At 42.1% G+C, this 22,101-nt stretch overlaps 1 protein-coding gene across 2 annotated transcripts in view; it reads right to left on the reverse strand.

Annotated features, from left to right (window-relative positions):
- Positions 1-227: 227 nt before the first annotated feature.
- POU2AF2 (POU class 2 homeobox associating factor 2) overlaps positions 228-22,101 on the reverse strand; it is a 36,343-nt gene continuing 14,469 nt past the window's right edge. For both annotated transcript variants that reach the window (XM_035716705.2, XM_025465589.2), the window contains 3 exons: positions 5,199-5,241; positions 2,207-2,508; positions 228-990 (listed from right to left, as the gene is read on the reverse strand). In XM_035716705.2, coding sequence (XP_035572598.1) covers positions 589-990; positions 2,207-2,508; positions 5,199-5,241 — 747 coding nt within the window. In that variant the 3' untranslated portion in view covers positions 228-588. The remainder of the gene's footprint in view (positions 991-2,206; positions 2,509-5,198; positions 5,242-22,101) is intronic.

Genomic DNA, 22,101 nt, shown 5'->3' on the forward strand with positions numbered 1-22,101 from the left:
TGATATGGGGCTTGATTCCACACCCCCAAGAGCATGACCTGAGCCAAAATCAAGAGTTGGATGCTCAACTGACTGAGCCACCCCGGCACCCCAATACTTTCTTCTTTAAAATCGTGTGGTATAAAATGAGTTTTATGAGCCCTAATCTATACTATATTCTCTGTGTTCCCTCTTATAGAACACACTCAGTTTATAACTAAGAAAAACTGAATGGAAAAATCAGTATATTTCATGATCTGCACAAATTTTTTAATGTAATTTAAGAAAAAATATGAGCGTTAAAAATGACATTTCAAAGATAACAGAAATTCAGAATGTGATGGGTTACTAAAGTTCCAAAAACACATGACTATCAGGTGTCTCACTAGAATATAGTCCCTGATATCCTGAATTAACATTATGTTGTGTTTCAGTGGAGCGATGGGAGGGAGGATTACAAATAAATGCCATGGTCCGTTAACAAAGGGTGGCATGATGGCCTATTCTGAAAATCCAGTTCTGAATGAGCTGGAAACGCACTGAAAACAATCTGTCAAATACAAAACTCAGCTCCAAGAAAAGCACAGGAGAAGTCCTTTGGTGCACCCCTCAGTAAGCTCTGCGGCATTCGTATGACCCCCACACCAAGCTCCCATCTTCTTTGGTCCATGAAGAAGGGTCCTGAAGGCTGGAGGTGTCTGTGCCCTCTTCTGGGGACAGGGGCACGGCCTTGTGTGGTAGCTCGTTGGACATCGTCATGAAAGGGGTGAAGGGATAGGGGGGTGGTGTCGGGTACCCTGGCACATGGTACAGATCCTCCAGCATGTGCAGTGAGTAGGACTGAGCCCCAGCTAGGGGGGACCCCCAGCTTGAGCTCCTGTGCTGGGTGGTGCTCCCTGACTCCATCTGGGAGAGGCAACCTGTGCTGGGTGGCAGGGTCTGCAGGGTGTCGGCGGGCACGAGGTCTGTCTGGCTGAGACCATCAGGCACTGTTTGCTCCCATGAGTCCCTCTGAAGAAAATGGAAAGGTCACTGGGGTTAGTTGTTGGGTTGATACTCCGATGTGGACAGATTTCCTCACCAACACTGGCAGCTTCCACGGTGGACTTGGTATCCTCCGTCTGCCGTTCCAGCCTCCTTAGCAGGCTGCTGTTCCCTCTGATGTCTGAACACCAGCCATGAGAGTTTTTAGTTCCTTTCTTACTCTAGCATTAGATATATCTATCTATCTTCTATTCCCCAGAAAACAACATTAAATGAGTAAAATGAGGGAACAATAGAAGGAACATTTATACAGCATTTTGCCATTTCCAATGTACTATGTCTTGCATTCCTTTCGAGTTGCACAATACAGGGGATCCCAGAATCCCCCTTCCGCAGTGGGGACATCTGCTCCAGCTACTCCTGAAAGGAGTAGGTCTCTAAACTACCTGATGGGCCTTTGCCCTCCCTGAGTCAAGAGGTAGAAACTTCCCTAGGCTTGGAGGGGGAAAGATCTGGGTTCATTTCATGGCTGCACCAGTTATTACCTTCCTGACTCTGAGTACCTCACTTTGCTCATCTGCAAAATGGGGCTTTAATAAGTATATCCCAAGTTGTTGCAAGTATTAAATGAACAAAGGAAGTTCCTGGCTGGAGTAGGTGCTCAGTAATGTTAATTCCCACCTCCCTCCATTGCCTCTTTGGTCTAAATTCCCATCCTTAGAGATTCATTCCTTTGTAGTGGAAGGCTTTACAGTTTGCTGCAACATGGGTTTTAGTGTTCTTCAGATCTTTATGAACTCACCTCTTTGTTAGGACTGGGGCGGGGGGGGGGGGACAAGATTCTATAGGGTAGAAATACAGAGGGGAGGGGCGGCCTGGGGACCCGGAGGGAAGGACCCCTGATTTTCCGCGTTCAGGTATGTTACAGCCTCGTCATGTGGGAGATGAACTTCGGGGCTCTTTCCTTGCGTGTGGAAGGAGCGATGGGGGAACATCTGGCAAGATCAGCAGCGCACTAACAAAATGGGTATAAACGGTGGTCCCGTCCAAGCCGGTCGGTCTTCCAGGGAGGCCCCTCGGAGCGCTTGCTGGGGGAGCAGCCGCAGGCAGGTGAGTGTGGGGTGCGGGGCGGGCCGGCTCCGGCTTCCACCTGGTTGCCCCGCGCAGGTGCGCAGGTGCGCGAGAGCCCAGCCCCCCCACCCCCCCCCCCCGCCTCCCCGCGGTGGGGCGCCTGCATACTCACCAGCACCAAGTGCGAGGGGTCCCCCGGGAAGGGCGGCGGCAGGAGCGGAGGCAGGGCCGAGGCGCCGAGCAGAGAGCCGGCGCTGGGGGGCAGGCCTGGGGGCCGGGGGTCCGCGTAGGGCTCGGGGAAGTAGGCGTCCAGGAGCCCCGCGGGGCCGGGCGCCGCGGGGGACTCGCAGGCGAAGGGCTTGGCCGCGGAGCTGGAGGTGCACACGTCGTTTGCGAGCTGTTTAGGGCTGTGGAAGTCCGAGTCCGAGAGGAAAGATCTCCGGACACCGTAGTAACCTGACGTCACCGGTGAGCCTGTTGCCAAAGGAAAAACACACGTGCGGAAATTTCCCCGTGGGAAGTGCGGGTGTATCTGCTGCAGCTCGGGCTTTCCTCGCGGGAACCTGTCCTAATGCAGGCCGGACACCGAGGCAAACATTTAGATACAGAGAGGTCTCGAAAAGCATTAAAGATTGCTGCATTGCCTCTTTCAACTGGTTCAGCCCAAATAGCTAATACGTTTCCAGTTCACTCTGCCCTTGGAGAGTTCATTTGAGATGCTCTACTCCTTCACTTGCTCAGCACGCATGATGCACTTTCTGTGTTCCAGTTACTGCGCTAGGGCAAGTTGGGGTGAAAAGAGAAAAGAAATCCCTTGCCGTTTACACTATATCGAATGAAGTGTCTTTTTCCCTAGCTTCTGAGCTCGGTCCCCATTGACACAAAACCGTTAGTAACAGGAGGATCATCTGAGATTCAGTATCTCTAGACACCTTGATGCTGCAATCCCACCCCAAATCAGAGGCAGGCTGTATGCTGCTTCTACTTCTTTGTATACTGACATTTTAGCGGATGTCTTGTACCTAGCAGGCATCAAAACATGGCTCGATTGCTTTTGGGATGACAGCTTCTGGGCAATCAACTCAGAGGACTATGAAAAAAAAAATGTGTGTTCTGGCTTTGATGAGTCTGGTGTTATTTGCTGCCCTCTTGTGTCCGGGCCGGGTCCCTGACTGGGCTCCCCTGGGCCCTCGGAGGGCGTGGGAACAGAATACCTCGCACAGAAAGTTTCCCTTGGTGAACACAGAGGAAGAAGCTGAAGCTGAGAAGAGTCTCAATTATGGCAACGCCAGGGAGATTGTCCCATGAGGGAAGAGAGGTGTTTGCTAAAGACTTTGAGACTCTATAGCTCAGCTGCAGTGGGAAACACTTCATCATTTAGAACATATCCGGGGACATGGACTCGAGCCCTGTAAAATGACTGGTTTAATCATTCCAGCTGCTGATGGATGATCTAATTAGCTAAGATCTACACCCGGAGGTCACAAAAAGGCTGAGGAGAGGAGGATGCAGGTGCTTGTCGTCCTTACCTTCTCCCAGCCAGAGTGGTCCCCTGTCGGACTCTGTCCCCACCCACTCCGCATACTCATCCACAGGGAGAGGAGACCATTCTTCTTTGTTATCATGACACCATCATGCAATATTCCACTTACTTGGCACTTTGGCCCTTGCCACGTGGTGTGGCACTTTCTATTATGTTCACTACTCCCTCACCTGAGCTACAACCCTCTTTCCAATCCACCTGCCAGCTCCATGGGGACAGAGCTTATGTCTTATACATTTGTTGTGAATCCAGTAGTATAATACCGTGTTCAACAATTATATGTAAATTTATTCATTCATTCAGAGGAAATAAAAATTCCCTGTAGAAACTTACAGGAAATTCTATTCACTCTACTTTCATCTTAAATTCTATAGCCCCAAACTTCTAATCTGCTTATGAATTTGAAAGCTGTGGTTAGGGGTTTCATCATAAGCATGCTTCCATAGAAGAAAAAAATCTATGCAAATGAAAATTAATATCAATAAATAAAATTCTGTTTCATGCTGTGAATTTATATCCAAGGGAGTGATTAAGACCGAGAAGAGAATGAAGAATATGTAAACAAGGCTTCCAGGACCTCATGTCTTTGCTTCCCATTTCCAAATAAAAACAACCACCAAGAAAAAAAAATCCTGTGCTCTTGTAAGCATATATTTTTCTCCTTAAAAAGGGGAGGAATAATTTGAGATCGTAAAAGAAGTTGCAAAAATGTCTTTCTATAGAAGGAAGCAGATGGGGCACCTGGGTGGCTAAGTGGTTGAACATCTGCCTTTGGCTCAGGTCATGATCCTGGGGTGCTGGGATTGAGTCCTGTATCAGGCTCCCCACAAGGAGCCTGCTTCTCCCTCTACCTATGTCTCTGCCTCTCTCTGTGTCCCTCATAGATAAGTAACTAAAATATTTTTTAAAAAGGGAGCAGATGTAACCAGATTTCAGGGATGGTAAACATGATTGGAAAACACAACATGGAGACATTTGGACATGTGAGATCTCCTATTGCTCTTATTACTTTTCTATCCAGCTCTGAAGCATACTAACATTATTGAGAAAGTCTATGGTGCTTCTGAGTGTGGGATCTGAAAGGAGTGTGTGTGTGTGTGTATGTGTGTGTGCATGTGCATGCACGTGTATGAGAATCCCAGCGGTAGTACTAAAAATAAGAATACCCCTATCCCATCCCTGCAGGAATATTTAATGAGACATATGTATTGAAATGAATGCCAGATGCTTATCTAAGTGCCTGACAGATAGCAAGCACCTGAAAGTAGTTCCTCCATCTGCCCACTGGTCTCTCTCCTGTTTTAAGGCAGGTGCATAATCTATCAGATCCTGGTGCCAGAATTTTAGACATTTTAAAGTTGTATCAAGGGCCTAATTGCTACTGCTTCTGCTCAGTAAGCTTCTGCTGGACAACAGATGGAAAGGCTGCCTTCAATACAGAATGAGCTCTGGATTCAGGAATGACTGAATTAGGTCTGTCTTCACTGATTTTATATTTTAAAAATAGCTGGTTTGAAAAAGTAAAATTTCAGGAGTGCTGTCATAAAGGAATGGAAGCTCCGATGCCTCCCTGAAACTCAAAAGGGAATTAATTAACAGCTCATTGAGCTCAAGTACTCACCTGGCATCTGAGCAAATGGAGACTGGGAGTTGCTGACACTGCTCTGGAAGGCAAAAGAGAGCGCAAGTGTTTTCTTTAGTTGCAGTTTGAATTAAAAAAAAAAAGATCAGGGATACATTTTACAAGCTTTTTTTTCTGATACTAAGAAACATTATTTGGGGGTTAAACTGGGAGAGCAACCCCAATTAAGAATTCGATTATTGGGGGCACCTGGGTGGCTGAGTTGGTTGAGCATCCAGCTCTTGATTTCCACTTGGTCATGATCTCAGGCACTCAGAGGGTAGAGGGGGGAGTCTGCTTGAGATTCTCTCTTTCCCTCTCCCTCTGCCCCCCACCTCTGCTCACATGGTCTCTCCCTCTCTCTCTCTCTAATAAATAAATAGAGGGGATGGGAGATGGGATAGCTGGGTGATGGACATTAAGGAGGGCACATGATGTAATGAGCACTGGGTGTTATAAAAGACTGATGAATCACTGAACTCTACCTCTGAAACTAATAAGCTATATTTTAAAATTGAATTAAACTTAATTAATGAATGAATCTTAAAAAAATTCAAATATGAGAGAACAAAGTTTTACAAGCGACAGAGAGAAACCAAAGTTAGATCCTGGTAAACATGCCAAAAAGCACAGGCTAGATGAAATGGAATAATTTGCCTTTTGTTTTGTACTGTTTCTATTAATATGAAATATAGGTCAAGTGATTTATATACATGCAGACATACATACCTATGCTTGGCATTTGGCTTCAACATTCAATGGTCACTGTCTGCCTTCATGCAGAATCAAAGCTCCACCAAGGGTAGGGGCCTTCGACCATGGCTTGTGCTCAGTGCCCAGAATGGAATGTGGTTCATAGTAGACGTAAAAATATGTGGAATAAAGACCCAGTCCTCAAAGAACCCACAGTCACAGTGATCATGGGAAGTTGGGGCATGTTGTCTGTTGAATTATGCTCCCTTAAAAGATAACTGGAAGTCCTAATCCCCAGTACCTGTCAATATGACCTTATTTGGAAATAGGATCTTTGAAGATATAACCAGTTAAATTAAGATGATGTCATAGTGAATTTGGGGTGGGCCCTAAATTCAATATGACCAGTGTCCTTCTAAGAGGAGAAAGACACACAGGGACCCAGACCCAGAGGGGTGAAGCCATGTAAAGATAGAGGCAGAAATTTGAATGATACAGTGTCAGGCTAAGAATCCACAACCACCAGCAGCTAGAAGAGGCAGGGAGATTATGCTCCTTTAGAGCCTTCAGAGGGAGGCTGGCCCTGCTGACACCTTGATTTCGGACTTCTAGACTCCAGACTGTGAGCCAATTCATTTTTGTCACGTTAAGCCTCCCTCCACCTGCCCCTCTCCCCCAGATTTGTGGTGCTTTGCTATTGTGGCCCTAGGAAACTAACATAGTTACTGATGATGAAACCGACAATGCTGTGTAGTGTGAGGAGTGACGTGGCGGTGGTGGTGGGGAGATGGAGTGAGGGGCCACCTAAGCTGGTATTAGGGATGGACATCTGGGGGGAGGGCGGCGGCCGGAAGGGTGACACTAAAGCTGACCTCTGAAGGAAGGGTATCCTGGTGTGCAGAGTCCTAAAATATACAATTGCAAATTTTGGCTCCACAATACCCGGGAACAAAGTTATATAAGAAAAAATAGCTGTTGGAAGAGTTAAGAGTCCTCAACATCTAATGCTTTGGATCTGAGCTCCTGTCCCTCACAGCACTGTAGACTCAAAAATTGGAAGAGATTTTATAGAGAGCCTTTTGCAACCATCCACTTGATGCCAAATTCCTGTCCACATTATTAACGCTGGGTGCAGTTAGCCATTAGGGCTGTGGAAACCAGCACCCTCTCAGAAAGTCCATTTCTTCTCTGGGCACTACTGACTGTCACAAAGCAGGCAGAAAGGAATCAATTTCTTTTTTCTCATCTTTTTGGTCCACACACAATAAGTTTAACCCTTCTTCCATGTATGGCCCTTCACATATTAGAAGAGAACCCATCATTTCCCCAACCGTCTTCATCAGTTTGGGCTGCTCTACCAGATGCCATAGATTGGGTGGCTTGAGCAAGAAACATGTCTCCCAGGCCTGGAGGCTGAAAGTGTGCCCAAGGGATTGGGTTCTTGTTGGGGGCCCTCCTCCTGGTTTGCACCCATCTGGCTTCTCACTGTGTCTTCATGTGGTGGGAAGAGAGCTTATCTCTCTCACGTGTCTCTCCTATGAAGGCACTAATCCCATTCACAAGGGCTCCACCCTCACAACCTAATTACCTCCCAAAGGCCCCATTTCCAAATACCATCACGTTGAGGCTTAAGGCCTTAACATATGAATTCTGAGGGGTCACAGGTATCCAGTTCATAGCACTAAAGTGGCATTCAATCTTTCCAGGCAGACTAATCCTTCAACCATGGGGCACCTGGGGGGTTCAGTCGGTTAAGCGTCCGACTCTTGATCTCAGGTTTTAATTTCAGAGTTGTGAGTTCAAGCCCCACTTTGGGCTCCGTGCCTCTTAGAAGGATCACAGGTTCTTTGAGTGAAGACTCTGGAACCAGAGTGTATGTGTTTGAATCCCAGCTCTGCCTCTTAGTAGCTGTGTGATCTTGGGCACCTGAGATTAAATGATATCCTATATGCCAAGTGCTTAGGTTAGTTCCTGGCATAGAGCAAGTAGGAAGTAAGTGTTAGCTGTTACCACTCAGATGCATCTTCATGCCCCTTCAAATCTATGGCATGTTCCTCTAAACCTGTTCTGATTTCTGTGTCTTGCTGTATAAGAAGTTAACACTTTTAAGTGGCAGAAGGAAACCTGGGGCAGGAAGGGTCAGAGGTGGGTGCAGATTGGGGTGCCCTACATCTTCCATACGAAGGAAAGGAGGCAGTGATGAAACATAAAGCACTTGGGTTTGGGCACATTGCCCCACATTGCCAGGGCTCATCCTCTTCAGAGTTTCCCTCCAAGTTCCAGCCATGTCTGGCTGGGTGTCTCTCCGGAGGCCCGGACCAAAGCCTCCATGCTCTGGCTTCTGCTTGGGCCTCCTCTGTGCACACAGGGTGTGTCTCTTCTCCCACTCGCTCTCCCTGCCTGCTCCCCTTAACTGCTCTGGCTGAGGCTGGACTAGGAGGAAGGCTTCTGTGAGATGCTGGCCCACGTCCCACCTGCTGGACAGAAGCATCAGCATCCTATCCTCCATCAGCATCTGTCAGCCGCTCCCGTCTCAGCTGGAATGGCTCTGCCTCCAGCCTCTTCCTTGAATCATGGATAAAACTCAGTCTACACTGGCATGGTCTCTACAGCTTCCAGCCTCTCTGCTGTGAAGGCTTTCCTCTCGTTCTCTTCTACATACACCAGCAGTCCCTGGAATCTTCTTACATTCCTCCTTCTTCTGCCCGGGCTTCCTTATCACTGCGGGACAGCCAGTTGCATCATTGCAACTCTGTTTTCATTTTTTTTTTTTTTTTTGGTTACCCATAACATTTTACCTTGCATATTTAACAAAGACTACAACAATATCTGAAAACTCCCCATGACAAAATCCTTAGATCTTGAACTCTCACTACCCCTCTCCTACTCTGTATGCGTATGCTATCTTCTTTCATTTTAGCTTGTTTCATTACATCTTCCCAAATTAGACATCTTCATTGTCATCATTTCATTAATTACATCTGTAGTAGATTTACTTATATGTTTACCATTTTCTTGGCTTACTCTTCTTCCAGATTTTTTTTTTTAAGATTCATTTTCTATCTTCTAAAGTAATCCTTCAGAAAACTCCTTTCCTGCTGGAAATGGTGGTAAAATGTTTCAGTTTTCATTTACCCGAAAATATCATTTCTTTTTCTCTTGCACTTGAAAGATAATATTGCTAGGTTCACAACTGTAACTTTATAGTTATTCCTCTCTCAGCGCTTCAAAGATATTGCCCCACTATCTTTCGGCTTCCATAATTGCCGTTGACCTTGCAGTTATACTTTGGATGATTTTTCTGACTGCTTTTAAAAAATTATTATGGAAGTAGAGTCAACACACAATGTTGTATTAGTTTCAGATGTTCAATGTGGTGATTTGTCAATTCTATACATTACTCAATGCTCATGTCGTAAGTGTAGTTACCATCTGTCACTATACAATGTTACTACAATATTATCAACTATGTTTCCTGCACTGTACTTTTCATCCCTATGACATGTATTTTTTAACTCAAAGTTTGTACCTCTTAATCTTCACCTATTTCACCCATTCCACACACCTGCCCCCCCCACCCCCGCCTATGGCAACTAGCAGTTTGTTCTCTGTATTCAAGAGTCTGTTTGTTATTCACTTAGCATTATACCCTCCAGTTCCATTCATGTTGTTTCAAATGGCAAGATTTTATTCTCTTTTATGGCTTAGTACTATTTCACTGTATATATATATACTACGTCTTCTTTATCCATTCATCTATCGAGGACACTTGGGCTGCTTTCATAAACTGGCTATTGTAAATAATGCTGCCATAAACGTAGTAGCGCATATATGTTTTTGAACTAGTTTTTTTGTATTCTTTGGGTAAATAGTCATGGAATTACTGGATCATAGTGTCGGTCTACTTTTAATTTTTTGAGGAACCTCCATACTGTCTTCCACAATGACTGCACCAGTTTGCATTCCCACCAATGGTGCATGGGGTTTCCTTTTTCTCTAGATCCTCGCCAGTACTTGTTGTTTCTTGTGTTTTTGACTGTAGCTAATCTGATAGGTGTGAGATGATATCTAACTGTGGTTTTGATTTACATATCTCTGATGATGAATGATGTTGAGCATCTTTTCACATGTCTATTGGCCATCTGTGTATCTTCTTTGGAAAGAAATGCCCATTCAGGTCTTCTGCCCATTTTATAAATCTCTGCTTTTTAATAGACTCTCTTTGTCTTCAAGTTTCTTCAAAGTAAACTCATTTTACACCTGGAAGAGTTTCAACTGTCCTCTTTTTACATACTGCCTTGTCTGTATCATCCCCATTCTCTCTTTCTGGGATTCTGTTTAGATGTATGTTAAACCTTTTACCTTTATCCTCTATACCTCAAACTTCCCTTTATATTCTCTATATCCATGATTCTCTTTCTGTATTTTGCTATAAATTGCTATAGACTTCTTCAGATCTATATCCAGTATACTAGTTCTTTCTTCAGCTATAGTTGTTGTTTTACTCATACGCTGAATTTGAAAAGTTATCAATAAATACATATTTTCTCATGTCTATAAATTCCATCTGGATTTTTAAAAAATCTGCTTGGTAATTTTTGATAGTCTCTCATTGAGGGTTTGCTATTTATTAAGTTACTATATATTTAGTATTTGGTAATTCTAATATCTAAAAGTTTTAGGAATTTAAATTTATTGTTTATTGTTTATGCTGACTCTCACTCATAGTGGTTTGCTTCCTTATGCATCTTGGTGATCTTTGGTTGAAGCTTATATCTGGTTAACCTTAATCTGTAAAAATCTGGGGTTCTAATTTGAGAATGCTTTCCTCCAGAAGATTTATGTTTATATTTCTAGGGAGCCAGCTCCCTTCCAGGTTCCCCAGGTTAATCCTGAAGTCCCAAGTTCGGCTCCCCAACCTTGGCAACTGCTCAGGGATCAGTTCATTCATAAAGCTGATTTGGACACCTGCTCTCAGGGGAACTTGCCTTTTTGGTGTGATTCCCTTCTCATCATTCAATGACTTAATTTCTGATCAGACCTTTCCCCAGCCTTCCATGCCAACACTTCCCTTTTACAACCCCTCCATCTTGGAGAGTTCCCTTACTTCCTGCCAGATCAACAACTTATTAAAATGTGTTTTATGCAGGACCCAGTTTTGTTGTGGGTGAGATCTTCCCACCCTCAGACCATCTAGTCTGACCAAAACAGTTAAACAGCTAAATATTGCAACTAGATGTAGATACCTTTCTTTAGATACCTTTCTTTTTAGGCACAGCATAAAAGATTTTATTTTTCTATTAATTTTCAAATTCTCTCACAGAGATTTAAATTATAATAGAAGTAATTCATAAACCCATACTTGTCACTTCATAAGTATACTGTTAACCACATGTGTCATCTCATTTAGTGATCACCGTAATCCCCAAAGATAGGTAATATTATTGCCATCTTAATTATGAGGGAACCCAGGAAGAGAAATAACCCACATTATTTAGTAGGTGGAACTGGTAGTAATGGTGGTTGGGGGGCTCAAATAAGAACCTTTGGAATTTCAGAGCTGATTTCTTATCTAAAGCACTATGTTGCCTTCCAAGCATTCTAATATCTCAAAAATAAAAATGGGAAAATATCCTAAGTAGTTAAATTTTGTTTAGTACACAGGAGACTTAGGGACATCCAGAGAGAGCATATAATTATACCAAAACTCACAAAAAAGACTTAGTGAGATTGATACTTTCCTGTCTCTCTCTCTCTCTCTCTCTGTCTCTCTGTCTCTGTCTCTCTCTCTCTCTTTCTCTCTCTCTCTCTCTCTCTCTCTCTCTCACACACACACACATCTCCTTAGTCCTTCAATGGATATACTGTTTTTAGGGGGTCAGCTTTATTGAGGTACAACTTACATATAACAAAATTCCTAAATTTTAAACACACAATTTGATAAATTTTGACAAATTTTGACAGACTCCTGTGACCCACTTCTATAATCATGACATAAAACATTTCCATCAAATTAATTATTTTATAGCTATAATGAGTGCTACCCTCTGTATGGTGGCCTGGGAAATATTTGGTGGGGGGTGGTAAATATAAAAGGCAATGATAATGTGCCATGTCAGTTTGCCTCACACAACATAGAATTGAGTTCTAAAGTCCCTGGGTAGGGACTGGGAAGGCCTTCACTGGACAGATTTCAGAACTGGTACTTACTCCCCCATCTCATTCTCAGTTTTTTATAGGTTGAGAAAGAACAGCCTAAAATATGGGTCTATAGCATATCACTAGTTGTCATTGCACTTATGAAGGGAAAACTCACATTCCTTTCTTCCTCACTCAAAATATTATGTTCATACAGTTGCCTCTTATCATATGAATCCTCCAGAAATAATATTGAAATTAATATTGAAGAGCCTATAACTTTTGACCAAGGTAAGATGGTATATAATTTTTATTTTGCATACTGCAAACAACAGGATCTTGCAATGCCAGGTAGCCAAATTCAGAGGTTTATATTTGAATGAAATTTGCCAGCCTGCAACTTCCTGTAGCTTACACAGCAGCCTCACAGCTGCCCCAAGAGCTCCTCCATGAAAATGAGTTAATTTGAACTAATGGGTCACCAAGGTAATAAAGTGATAAGATTAGGAGTTTCACCTTGAGTACATTTATCATCATTTTTATGACCCTATAATATTTTAAGTGCCAACCTAGTTAAAGAAATATATTGAAATGTACTAAGGAAAAGACCTCCGACTAGCATAAGATTTTTCATGCTGCTATATAATTTATTTTTAAATTCTAATGACATAGTTTAGAAGGTGTCTCTTTAATCTTTGCTACTAATGCTAAATAATAATAATCATAGCCCTTTATGAATAGCTGGGCTCTCTTTTAAAAGAATTCGTAGCACTTTATGTATTTACTGTCTCACTGTCATCACACTATGGTTAAGAGATGGATCAAGTGGGTGACACTATACTGAACCTTCTAAAACCGTGTTTGTTTGTTTTTTAAATATTTATTTATTTATTTATTTGAGAGAGAGAGAGAGAGAGAATGAGAATGAGTGAGAGGGAGAGGGAGAAAGAATCTGAAGCAGACTCCTTGCTGAGTGCAGAGCCTGACATGGGGCTTGATCCCATGTCTGCTAGATCATGACCTGAGCTCAAACTAAGAGTCAGATGTTTAAGCAAATGAGCCACCCAAGCACCCCTAAAACCGTGTTTTAGTGGCTGAATTTAGACCCACCATAAGTCATGATTTTCCTCCAACTTTGAAATGAATATAATAATGCTGGGTGTAACATAATCAGTCTTTAAGTGGTTATCCGTGTTAGGCTGGAATACCTTCTTCTTCCAGAAGAAAATGGGCGTAGAGAATCAGATGCCTTTGTTAATGTTAAAGCACGTAGTTGAAGCAGGGGGATTCTGATTGGTGTGAAGTCTTACACAATGAATGAAGGATGTCAAGTCTATTCTAATTTCATTAGTTTTGCAAAGTTTGAGACAGGTTTTGATTTATGGGCCACTCATCTGAGCTGCATAGCAATTTAACCATAAATAAGAAAAATAGTCCATTAATGAATAAGAACTACAGTTTGAAACATCTACCATGTGCCAGGTGCTTTATATGAGTTTATTTTATTGTAAACTAGATATTATCATCTCAGGTTTACAAATAAGGAAACCAAGCAAGCATCAGAAAGTTAAGCAATATGCCCAAGATTGCCCTTCTAGTAAATTACAGAACTAGATTTAAACCCAGATTTTCTGGCTTCCAAATTTCTGCTCCATCAAGCTCTCAATAATGGAACAAGCAAGTTCACTGCACCTGCCCCTCCAACAAATCAGATATTTTCTGGGCACCTCTGATGTGCGAGATCCAGAGCTGAGTGTTGCAGGTGCTAGACAAAATGCAGCTCCAGGGCTTAGATTGGGATTCACTTAGGGAGATAAGCCGTTTGTGGTAGATTAACTAGGACCACAGTTTCTTTGCAGTTTCTCCCATTAAGAAGTGGAGTCTGTTCCTCTACCCCTGGAGTCTAGGATGGTTTTGTAACTTGCTCTGGCTAATGGAATGTAGGAGAAGTGATGTTGTGTGCACTTCAGAGTGTAGACCTCGAGAAGACTTGCAGCATTCACCTTCACCTGTTTTGAAATACCACCTCGTGGTCTCTTAAGGAAGTCAATCTCAACTCCTAGAGGAGAAGTGACTGTGGAAGTGTATTCCAATGCTCCTGCTGATGGCCAGTAACGACTGCCAGACATTTGAAGAAGGCCATCTTGGACTTCCAGCATGGCTGAACCTCCAGCTGAGGGCAACTGAATAACTGAGCCCCAGGGAAACCAGCAGAGGAACATCCAGCCAACCCACAGAATTGGGAGAAATATATAATTGTTATCACCTACTAAGGGTGGGTTCTCACTCAGCAACAAGGAACTGATGCAGACATACCCAGGAAAAAGTCACTTGTGGTGCAGAGCTCATGGATTCCAATGCCATTAGATTATATAATGTGGAGGTGGGATGGAGGTGAGTAGCTGCCTGGGGAGAAAGTGACTTAACACATTATATAGTGGGTGATATTGGAGTCCATGCACCTAGTTTCCAAGTGCATGGCCTATGCTCTACATACTCTGGGAGTCAGACAAGGGAGCAACTGAGGTACAGAGCATTTGAAATGGACACTGAAGAATGAGGGGATGTAGATAGGAGAAGGGAGGCTCCCAGGTACGAGGAAGTTTGTGAGCCAAGCACAGAAGTAGAAAAGCAAAATTCTTTTTCAAGAAATGAAAGCAAGTTCGTTTGTCAGGAGCAAGAGTTTCATTTAATTGATTAAATAAAAATGTATTGCGTGCCTACTATGCACCAGGATTATGGTAGTTTTCAGAAAGAAAAAGAGGAATAAAGCATGGTATCTATTCTTAGGGAGCACACAGTTTTATAGGGAAGACAGTTGCATAACTGTCTGACTAGGGCCAGAGGACTAGCATTTCATGATTAGAAATGCTATTCATGCCAGACTCTATGTCAGGCACATTATAAATATCAGTATGTGTCTCATTTTTATTAAGGACTCATATTTGTGTGCTTTATGTACTCTGCACTGTGCTAAATGACTTGTATGCATTATCATGACATCCTCATTATTAACATTACATCCTCATTGCAAACTAATGAATTAGATTGTTGTAAGTTATTATCTCTAGACTAATAGGTTGGGGAACTAACTAGACAGTATGAAGGACTTGTCCAATGTCGCAAAGCTAGTAAGTGACAGAGCCACTTTAGTACAGGTAGAGGCTGGAGGGTGGGGGTGAGTTGCTATTTTGGGGGAAGGTGGCTGAACACAGGATATTGTGGGAGAGATCTGAATCTGGTTTGGAAGGGTGAAAGGACACCAGAAAGGAGATAGTATATGGGGCATTGTATTTGAGGAGAAAGCAAAGGTTCGAGTGTGTGGCCAGCATGTTACAGACATGGACACGTGTGCAGGAAGTGTGTGGACAGGAGGCTGACGAGACACTGGAGGAGGGTATAGGAGCCAAGTTATAAAGGGAGCCATGTGAGCCATGCTGAGGAGCTTGGAATTTGTCCAGAAGCAGGCAGTGGTCTTTTCGAGGCTTCTTAGCCATGTAGACAAGTGGTATTGGCATTCCAACAAATTTAATCTGGTGCTGACAACAGTAGGTCAGGAACGGATGATGGGTGAGTGTGTGGCTATTGCAACTGAACAGAGATCCAGCGATGAGGGTCTGATGGGCTCTCCTAGGGGCGGAGCGTCAGGAGATCAGCAGGTGACATTTATCAAACTTTATATGTGGCTTTGTTTTAGAGCCCACCAAGGGCTGCTACTCGCCGTGTGAGTGCCGAGGGCTGCTGGCCACCTGTCCCGGTTGTACCAATTCCCAGGGCTCTTTCTGTCTTTTCTTCTTTATCACCAACTTTCCCACTGATGCCTGTGTGTAAAGAGGGGGCTGGCATGTTTCCCTCAGATTGCACTATTTACAGAGAAAAAAAATCCCTATATCCTTAAATGATTTAATGGTATATCGTACAGGTCCAATCCTGAAACCACACAGATTTGTGAGGAATGAATATTGACATATATCCTTAAAAACATTTGCCTTTTGTCTACAAAGTCCTAGATTACAGAGGATTGATCTCACAAAGAAATTGCTCATCTGGTTCTGTGCACTTTGTTTTCATTATCACCAGCCTCTGGCAAAGTAGGTACTATGCAATCGATATAAAACGGAGACATAAAAGGGTTAAATAATTTGCTTACAGCCTTCAAATGTAGAGAGTTGAAATGAAAACTTAAAGTCTTGTTTAGATTCTCTCTTGGGGGAAGGGAAGTTGCCATGAGTACATTAATTTATGCATGTTTGTAATAGTACATATGTAAATATTGAACATAGATTCTGAAGTTCATTGATTTGTTGGTACAACAACTTAATTTCTTTTTAATAAAATGTCCTAGTAAAATTCTGGAATATTGCACATGGAACTCAGTGTGGTACTGTGGAGGAGAAGAACAAGGGGATGGGTAAGCAGGAGAGGTCATCAGACTTTTATTTTTTACTCTATACCCTTTCTTCCATTTGAAATTTTACCATGCATTCTTTTGTAATTAAAACAGATACTTAATGGAAGTTAATAAATAGAATTCGGGTCATATTTTTATTGTAAATCTCAAAGTTAAAAAAAAAACTATGATTCCCAAGTGTCTTAAATTTCTGGTGTATGAACAATTTTATGTCCTTTGGAAAGCTAACACAGCTATAGGGTTCCAACTTTCTAACAGTTTCTCGAAATTTTACTGTTAAACCTCTCTTGCTTGGCACAAAATGATGTCCAGGCTGTCTCTGTGAGAAAGTGATTTCTGCTACCTAAGTTATAAAATGAAACACATTTTTTTTTTTAATTTTACCCCTGATCCGCCTTTGGAATGCTATTTGTATTTATGTAGCTAAGTAAGAACAACAGAAGCCACTGGGATGCTTGTTGATAAATGGCCCTGTACAACTGTGGCCAGAACAGGATCTGCAGAACTTCAGCCCTGCCAGATGGACTTGCTATAGCTGTTTCACTGCAAAACCTGATTATTTTTGCAAGCTGTATGAAAGAATTCACCACCAGGAAATATTTTAGATTTTGTGATATTTAAAACAACAACAACAACAACAGCCACAGAACCAATAGAACAGCTGAAAAAATAAGTTGCTTGCAAAAGGTTCCCCTTTATTATTATTATTTTTAAAAATTTCTGTAATTGTGAAAGAGCAGGTGGTTGGGTGGAGAACATGGAAAGCCCTGGAAATGTGGTTCAGTTCTATAAACAAGGCAGGATAGTGGGCTAATTAAAGTCAGACAATGGACTATTTTGAAAGGCATAGATAAAGCATTCATTCAATGAATGCCAAGGACATAATATGTACCTCTGTATTCAAACATTGGCATTTTGAGTTTAGGAGGCATGGCCTGCTAAGAAAAAAATTTTTTTCCTTTTTTAATTCTTTCTGGGCTCATAAAGGGGATGAGTTGACAATGTGAACAGGCAATATGCAAAGTGCTCATTTGGGGGAGGCACTCCCAGGGTAGACACTGATTATCTTGAAAACATTACAAATAAGTGGATCCTTCTGATGGCAATTCAGAAAAAAAAATAGCAAGGACAAGTGAGATGTACTTATTAAAGAAAAATAATAGTTTTCCTAAGAGATTTAGCAATCAAACACAAAAGGATCAGGTACTTCTAAAAAATAAGAAAAATCAAACACTGGCATAGCAGGAAGGCACACTGGGTCATCTGATGGCCATGTGCTGTGTCCAGGCAACCCAGAAAATCTTACTGAAGCCAAACCACATTGTAGGATGGGTTCAGTTTATGAGAGTTGAGCTAAAAAATAATTTTTATAGCAAAGTTTAAGAAATCAGAGAAGAGCGTGGGTATTTCTTGTAATAGCAGTCGTATGGGATTTTCTTGCACTCATGTCTTCCGAACTTGGGGCTACTGCCCAAATCTTACCCTTCTTCGTCCATGGATTCAATTTTACATACAAGTCTTCTGTTCTTAGTTTTGACAAGACAATCATGGCTGCAATGGCTGGGATTTCTTCCTTGAAAAGGGAGGGTATGGCTAACTCCCTAAATTTAAAGCATGGATAAGCAGTTTGTAGTCTTCTTTCTTCTTTTAGCCTCCTCTTTGTTGTAGCATCACCATTAGAATACCAAAGAGAAGTAGCACAATATATAAATTGTCCAAGTTTTAGTAGGCTTTGAGGGGTACATCTTGATTAAAATTAGATTTTGATAGTAAAAGCTTCCATCTGTCTTTAGCATGAAACACTAAAAATTGGCTTAGTGTCTAGGAAATGAGACCATTGGTGGTCCACCTTTCTTAATCTTTTCTCAACCTTTTGTAAGAAGTTAAGAGCATAAGGAAATGACTCTCCCTTTCCTTAGTAGCTGTTATAGTTATCAGGAATATGCATGTGAGTTTTTTTGTGTGTGAAACTATGAAAGAATGATGGACCCTAGGGAGACTGGGGGAACATCTAAGAGGTGGATCACCAGAGATGGCAGGTCAGCTGAGCTGGTAAACTCTATATTTCCCTGGGTTCAGGGGTCTGTCTCTTCCAGCCCTCAAAAGGGAGCTGATACAATCTCTGCCTTCTCAAGTGGGAGAAGTGACATTCTACGTCCATTCTCCAGAGTGAGCCATGGGACAGCAGCTTCTCAGGCAGCTAGGTAACATTCAAAAAAGAAACCACACTTCATCAAAAGGCACAGCAAGAAAGTAACCCCTCGGCAAGAGCAAAAGGTCAGTGAAGTATGGGTTGGGTGAGGTAGGCCCTAGAGATATCTAGGAGAGCTGCAGAGAAGCTTCTGCAAGGTCAGTGTGGTACTCTATGATTCTGGTTCAGGAAATGTTTTTCTCTTTTTATGGAGAGGGCCAGGTGCCAGGTGAGCCCAAGAGATCAGAAGTCCAGGAGTGGTGGGGAATGACAGAAAGGAACTATAGTCTGGAAGCAAGTTCTAGGACAGAGCTAGAGACAGGTTCTAGAAGGAAACCAAGAAGTTTTCATGTGTAGTTCCTTTGAGGGTATCTGGCCAGCATAGAAACAGAGGGTGCTGGTTCTAATTCAGGCTGGGTGTGGCATCATCTAAACAATCTATGGAATCACTGCAGGGACAGGTGGATTGAGAGGGAGCAGAGGTCATGACTGAGAGCCAACATCATGCATGGAATCTGAAGGGTGACAAGAGGACTCAGTGGAGGCCTTGAGGCAAAGTGGGGTTTCCAAAGATAGTTATTCCTTGGACCAGAAATGTATATTAAGGAGATATGAGTGCCACCCTCTCAAGGCTGTTGTACTTCTCATTGATAAATGGCATATATTTTAAGGTATATAAGTGAAAATATTTATAACTCCCTATTTCAGAGCCTAGCCAAATGATAACTATTATTATGAAGAATTCTTATCTACCCCAGAGAGAACTGAGGTGACAGGAGAAGACCTAGGCTTCGAAGTCAGCACCACTGTGCCACCCATACCAATCTTTGACTAGACATTCAAGTTAGTGTCAGAACATTTGCACTCCACATAATTGCTCTTGTGCTTTACAGGATTTTTCTGTTCCCCATTTCCCTGGCAAACTCAATTTGCGAAGTTCTACTTGAACTAGATGAAAGGGGATTTATCTTTCTCAGAACAAAGAGAGGTTCAGCTTGGCCTTGGAAGTTGGGGGATAGTCTTGTCCATGGGTGGGACATGTTCTGAGGTCAGGAAAAGCTATGGAACCAAATTGAATATTGAAACGGGAAGAACCTAACTCTCTACTTCCAGCCACAAGGATGCTGAGGGCCAGTGAAAAGAAAGGAGTTGCCCAAGATGACCGAGAGCCAGAAGGAGGGGTTGAAACAGATTGAGGAAGGGGCCTTTTTCTTTTGGTACAGAAGAGAGGTCTTGGATGTTATCATTCAAAGCTTCAGTGAAATTAAAGAAATCTTGCGATGCTAGAATATACAATTTCCGATTGCGTGTGTGTGTGTGTGTTTAACACTTCACAAGAAACCCAAATGTAAATCACAGATATGGACATCACACTGTTTCCACCCAGTGGTAACTGAAGTGTGCATGTGATTGGTACTGCAAAACAGCAGCTGGATATGTAACTAAACAAATCTCTAACTAGCAGGCTTGATAGAAGGACAGACAGTTATTATGGATGGAGCTAGGCAATACACATCTGTCTCACAGTTAGAGTTTGGCCATCTCTCAATAAAGATCAAACACTTTCAATTATCTAAGCCATAAATGCACAACATGGTTATCCATTTACCTTCTGTTACTCCGAATTTCTCCATCAATATACACTACTGTCATACTTCATTCTATGTTGACAATGTTTTCCTTCCAGAAATAATTAGGAAATATTATTAACCAGGACACCCAGCTGACAATATGGCTTTATTCATGTGTTCTTGGCATGGAGATCTTAGCAGCTAATTTAAATGTAAGGATTTAGAAAATATAGAAAAATAAAATAATTGTAAGTCATTATGACTTGGAAAGCAAACAATTGAGATAGATGTAAAAGAATCATGACAAGTGGAAACAGCTAACTTTTGGTCTGTAATGTATATAATATCTACAATTCAAGACTGATGTAATATAAATATAGTTCAGACCTTTCAAAGCAACCTAGAAATCTTTATGTATTTTCTTTCATGTTTATGTGGAATATTAATCTAAAATAACTTTCCTGGATATTTCCTTATTGTTATTCACCATAGCATTTTGATGAATAAGCAAGATAGCTGTTCGCATGCCCATAAACCAATAAAAGAGACTGAAGAGCAGACCCTGATCCCAGGCTCATCGCAATCTCCTCCACACTGCCTGTTCTGCTGATAATTTTTACTCCAGCCTGATTGTCGTTTCCTACTTAGTAAGTCAAAATTTTTTTCCCTCATGCCAGCTGTTGTGTACTCAATGATTTTAAACGAATTTTTATGATAGCTTAGGAAAAACTTGATTAGAAAGCTCAAGAGCCTGCAAATCATTCACTGAATTTGAAAGCAAAATGAAAAATTGTGGCTATTAGCCTTACTGCTTCCTCTTGTTATCCCTTTTTGTTCTTTACAATAGATAACTGAGAGTTCACTGAATTTTGCGAGGTTATTAAAATTTTTCAATGATTTGCTTTTATGAAACTCAATTGAAATCGTGTAATTGAAAAAACAAGCAATAAAAGCCTACATCAAAAGTCTAATTATATATATTTTTTGGTACTAGATGTGGGTGAATGGCTCATATTTTAAATATTCTGATAGAAGACAAGTAATGTAGTAAAGAATAACACAGAAAAAACTGAGAAGGCAAGAGAAAAACCATTATTTAAAACCAGATGTCCACAGTAATAGTGTGAAACCACAGGCTCATGGCTAGGACGTATAAAAGTGGTTTTAAGTCCAGTCTTTGGTGCAAATCTCTTTGGTGAAAGGGATTTCTCTCCTTTTCTTTCCTACTGCAATGATGTGAAAAACATTTCATGGTATCAGAAACAGATGTTCTTGAAGGAAATTGTGGTGAAGATGGATTAACAGAGCCTGTGTAAACTTATCAAAGTGTTATCACAGAGAGTGGGGCACCAATTTGGGCATCAAATGGACACTTCCTAAAGGATACTTCTCCAGAGGGACACACATTTCATCATATATGTGTATTAGCTTCCTAGGCTGCTGTAAAAAATTACCACAACCTGGGTGGCTTATAAAGACTGTAATGTCTGTCTGTACAGTTCTGAGGGCCTGGAGCCCAAAACAACATTTTGGCAGGGCTGTGCTCCCTGTGGGACTTTAAGGGAGAATCTATTCTTTGCTTCTTCTAGCTTTTGGTGGCTGCCCACATTCTTTGACTTGTTGGCTGTGCGTCTCCAACCTCTGCCTCCTGACTGTTCTGCCTCTTGCTCTTTTGTGTGTCTTCTGTGTGTGTGTGTGTGTGTGTGTGTGTCTCTCTCTCTCCAACTCTCTCATGAGGATGCATGTGATTGCATTCAGAGTAATGCAAGGCAATATCTCCTGGGATAATCTAGAGTAGGTACCTCCTCCGAAGATCCTTAACTGAATCACATATTTTGCCTAGAACCTTCACAGGTTCCAGGGTTTTGATGTGGGATCTTTGAGGGTCCGTTCCTTGGG

This window comes from Canis lupus, chromosome 5 (assembly GCF_003254725.2).
Source record: "Canis lupus dingo isolate Sandy chromosome 5, ASM325472v2, whole genome shotgun sequence".
Classification (NCBI taxonomy): domain Eukaryota; kingdom Metazoa; phylum Chordata; class Mammalia; order Carnivora; family Canidae; genus Canis; species Canis lupus.